The sequence below is a fragment of the Sabethes cyaneus genome, chromosome 2 (genome assembly GCF_943734655.1).
Source record: "Sabethes cyaneus chromosome 2, idSabCyanKW18_F2, whole genome shotgun sequence".
NCBI classification, from domain to species: Eukaryota; Metazoa; Arthropoda; class Insecta; order Diptera; family Culicidae; genus Sabethes; species Sabethes cyaneus.
The window spans coordinates 144,589,036-144,593,280 of NC_071354.1; the positions used below are offsets into that span (position 1 = coordinate 144,589,036).

The 4,245-nt window shown below is 37.4% G+C and overlaps 1 protein-coding gene across 1 annotated transcript; it reads right to left on the reverse strand.

The window, feature by feature from the left end:
- Positions 1-472: 472 nt before the first annotated feature.
- Positions 473-1,075, reverse strand: LOC128736134 (uncharacterized). Its single transcript, XM_053830614.1, has one exon. It carries the CDS (start codon positions 1,073-1,075, stop codon positions 473-475), a length of 603 nt encoding a protein of 200 aa, XP_053686589.1.
- Between the last annotated feature and the right edge of the window lie 3,170 nt (positions 1,076-4,245).

Below are 4,245 nucleotides of genomic sequence, written 5' to 3' on the forward strand. Positions count from 1 at the left end.
ATATCGGTGCAACAATGCTACCGTTCAATATCCTGCAGATGAAGTTGAATTCTTATAAAGCAATAAAAACTTTGTAACTACCTAAACAACGTTAATTGAACATACAGCAAAACTCACATCAAACCACATACTTCCTCTATGCTCCTGGTTTGTTTCGGTAAGAAAAAGTAAACGCTTTAAAATAATCTTTCGAGACCACGCGATTAGGCACGTTTACAAGATAATTTACACCCCGCAGATTTCATTTCTAACTGGTCAAACGCTTGAACCAGTTTGTCGTTTATTTGCAAAGAAAAACATACTAAATCATTTCTGATTATATAAACTAAGCAACGAACTAAGCGATTAACACAAAATAACAGTAATTTTTCAGATTGCATTCGATCCCGTTTGTCCGTCGAATTCAGATCGGTTAAGATTCGATTCTTTCGCTAAGAGGTAGGCCAATATCGCATTGCATCTGGTCTGGCACTCAATGGTAGTGGTAGATATTTTGATTCGCATAGCTGGTGGCAGGCAACCCACCCCCAGTTTTCCATCCATTGCCGCTGTAGGCGGCCTGTTGATCAACCCAACCGTTCTGCGGCAACTGCTGAAGCTGGTACTGGTTAGATTGCTTCCAGAAATTATTGCCCACAACAGGCGAATGGCCAGTGTTTCGAATTTTATACTCCTCCTGCGGCTGATGCTGGTCCTGGTGGCGCACCACGAACGGTGAACCGTAGTTCTGTGGGTGAACGGCCTGGCCGATCCGTTTCACAATTGCCTGAAAGCCATGCCATTTGTCAGCTTTGTACTGAACCAGTCGTTTGGTGCCGTCCGGTTCGTCCACAGTATAGCCGCCCTTCAGTCCATCGCCGTTACTGATTTCCCACTGGCTCTTATGATCTCCAGTGCGCGGATCCTTCACAGCATATTCGAACTTATACTTGCCAACCGAATGCCAATCATCTGCATGGTCATAGCTAGCTATGCCGAAAGCCACCAGGCAGGATACCAGAAATAGAGCCTGTTGATAATCTCTTATCAGTATTATTAGGTCATAGAAGTAGCCCAGCTGTTTTACCTGTATCATTTTGTAGTTCTATTACCACTTGTCGTTACTGTTGACAGCACTAAAATAAAATTTTAACTGGCATAAATTCATTCGAATGCACTGGTTTTTATAAGTCAACCCAAAGGGTCACAGCTCTTATCCATCCAATTATAATCAATGACTTTACATTTGCAATTCCTCTGATAGGTACTTTATCGATTTGTTTTATTTTTCTAATTGCGAATTGGTATCTTGGTATCTTAAGTTGCAGGTGAACTCATTATGACCCCTGTTGATGGATGACTAACTAACCGTTGGCGTACATTTTGCAACGGAATGTCATTTTTTCATTCGTCAGTGTTTAGACTGGTCAAAAAGTCAGTTAATTTGACTTAAGATACAAGCTTCCATCAGATGTTTTAAATAGAAGACCATTAGAAGCTTTCATGAGATATTGCAAATAGTAGACCGTATTCGCTGTAGACATTGACAAATCTAATATTTTACAGTCATTTCGAGACAACGATCGCATGCACTCTGGGTGACCATTAAATTAGAACCATTAAAAGTATATTTTTGCAACTTTTGGATGGTGAGTATCTAAACTCGTTATAAATTGATTTGTGAAGGGCGGATCAATTCTGTTGAATGTGCATGATAAATTACCTTTTCCTATTAGGTTGTTGAAATTATTAAACTACTGGCACAACTACCGTAAGAACTATTAATTGTAAAAGAAAAAAGAAAAGGCATGCACAACTAAAAGTACAATTTTATTGCAATAGACATTGTTAACCATATATAAACTTTTCCCAAGAACCTCACCTTGAATCTGTACAAAAACAAATTCTTCTGTATGCGAAACGAAAAGTATCGAATATTTTTTCGTAGGACTATGCCTTATAGAAAGGGAAGGTGTTATGCCAAAAATTCTAAAAATGCGCGCGTCACGAAAAGATATACGACGCTAATAATTCAGCGACTGCTTAGCCATTTTTTAATATTTCCACTGCTCAGAGCTGAGATATTAACATTTCAAACTTGTAAAACAATAGCTTATAAAACAAGATATTTTTAAAATCAGTCAATTTATGTTAATAGAATCGTTCAAATTCTTCGAATTTCTGATCTGAAAATCATGCAACCATCGATTTTTCTATTACTTATTATCATGACCATGTGTGATGGCTTAGTAAATTACACAAATTATATTATTGGAATAATATTACAAATAATTGCGCTATTTCCATCCTAATTCTGATCAGTGATTGGCAGCGAACTGGCAGCAATGGCTAGTAACAAACATAAATCAAAATACTCGGAGTAACCTAATTCCTTTACACTAGCACGGCGACTGTCATAATTAGTGTTGTCATTTATCATTTTGACATGTTATTAATTAATAAGGTAAACATAAAGGACATGCTTGATCGCAGCAGTACTCAGTGAATTATGTTGTTGATATTGAAATTCATGTATTTATCTGTAGAAAGTTGAAGTGCTCAAGCTTTGGTTGATACCTTCAACGCCTTTTATGAACGGTTGATATTATTTAATTTATTAACTCCTATTCGACTCATACTTTTATTATGACATACTCCAGTATGACATGACTCCACGACAAAAAAGAAAACGAAATAATGCTATCGAAAAGATGCCAAAATAAAACAAAATGGTGTTCCGCTTCAGGGCATGAGTATTGAATTATTAAACAATATTAACACGTACTATTTTGGTTTTGGCAGAAAAATCAAAACAACTTCGTAATTTATTCGGTAAAACTTTTTATTAATTTATTAATGCTACAATTACTGTAATTCATGTAACAATGTGTCAAAACTAAATAACGTTAGCACAAGTTATATAAATTTGAATAGGTTAGTAATTAACTGTATGCAAAATATTAAAAGACTAAAAACGGAAAAACGTTACTTTCCTGTCTGTAACTGAAGATTGCTTTGAAAACAAAAATCTTTCTTGAGAAATAGGTCGTCCTTTTTGTGTTACACTCTTTCGAAGCACTGTGCCGATCGAACGAAGCACAAAATTCTTGTCCAGAAATTTGTCTCAAAGCGACCTTGCAGTAACGTTATCGTTAACGTTAACGTTTCGTTATCCATAACGGCGCAATCGTATTTCGCCAGAAAATTCTCATAGAGTTTCCATGGTCATTTTTTCCAGATCTTGCCTCGCCTTACGGGCAGTTACAACTTGTGCCTTGGAACTTCTCAAATCATCATTCTCTATTGATTTCCGGACAAAGAATTGCAAAACTGCCGCCTTCCATTTGACAATTGACAACTGACTGAGAAATTCCATTTGAAAAAATTCAACAACTCCGAATGAGTTTAAGAATCAGCTGACTTTGTTTTCCTGTTAATTCTGGGTTTACTGTCGATGGTCAAATGTTTTCCAAGCTTTTTCAAGACATCACATCATATTCTCTGGGATAAATCTATGTAAATCTAATCTTCAGCCAACTCATGAGCGGATATTTTGTTATTTTCACTGGGAACGTTCATGATCCACTTGGTACGGAGACACCATGATTATATTACGTTTGGTGAGCGGTTGGTTAATGCGTAACATGGAGCCCATGCTGGTCCTTAACCTCTTATCAAGCAACTCCTACCCCTACCATCTCATGGTACCAACTACCAACTACATGGTACTAAGGTCGTATACTGACAGGGAAGGAGGCACTCATGCGTTCACAGAGTGTAGCAACGACGAAGTCTTGAGTGTTTGTTTTCATATCAGGGGCGATTCTTGGTGTCTAACCGACTCCTCAATCAAATGTGCGGTTGTACTTAGGTTAGGAGTGACTCATGACAGCGTCTGATCCGGAGCGGGTAGCGCAAGGTATGTAAACGGGTGGCAACTAAACTTATGGAATTTTTTCGAGGCCTCTCTTTACAACTACAACGAGCTCAGAGAGCAATGAGAGTGTGTATGTGTTAGCTCTCTCTCTCTCCTCTTTCTGCCAGTATTTTTTTTATTTGTTTATGCTTGACAAGTTTTGCTCAAAATGACGTTAAAACAAGAAGACACATTCCGCCGTGACGTTACAACGTTTTGACTCTTCTTTGCACAGTATTTGTGCTTCAGCTGGGAAAATCGTTGAGAAACCCCCAAATATTATTATATATTTGGAAAGAGCATACAATTTCCTATTAAAAGTGTACAAATTAATAGCATTTGCTTTACCT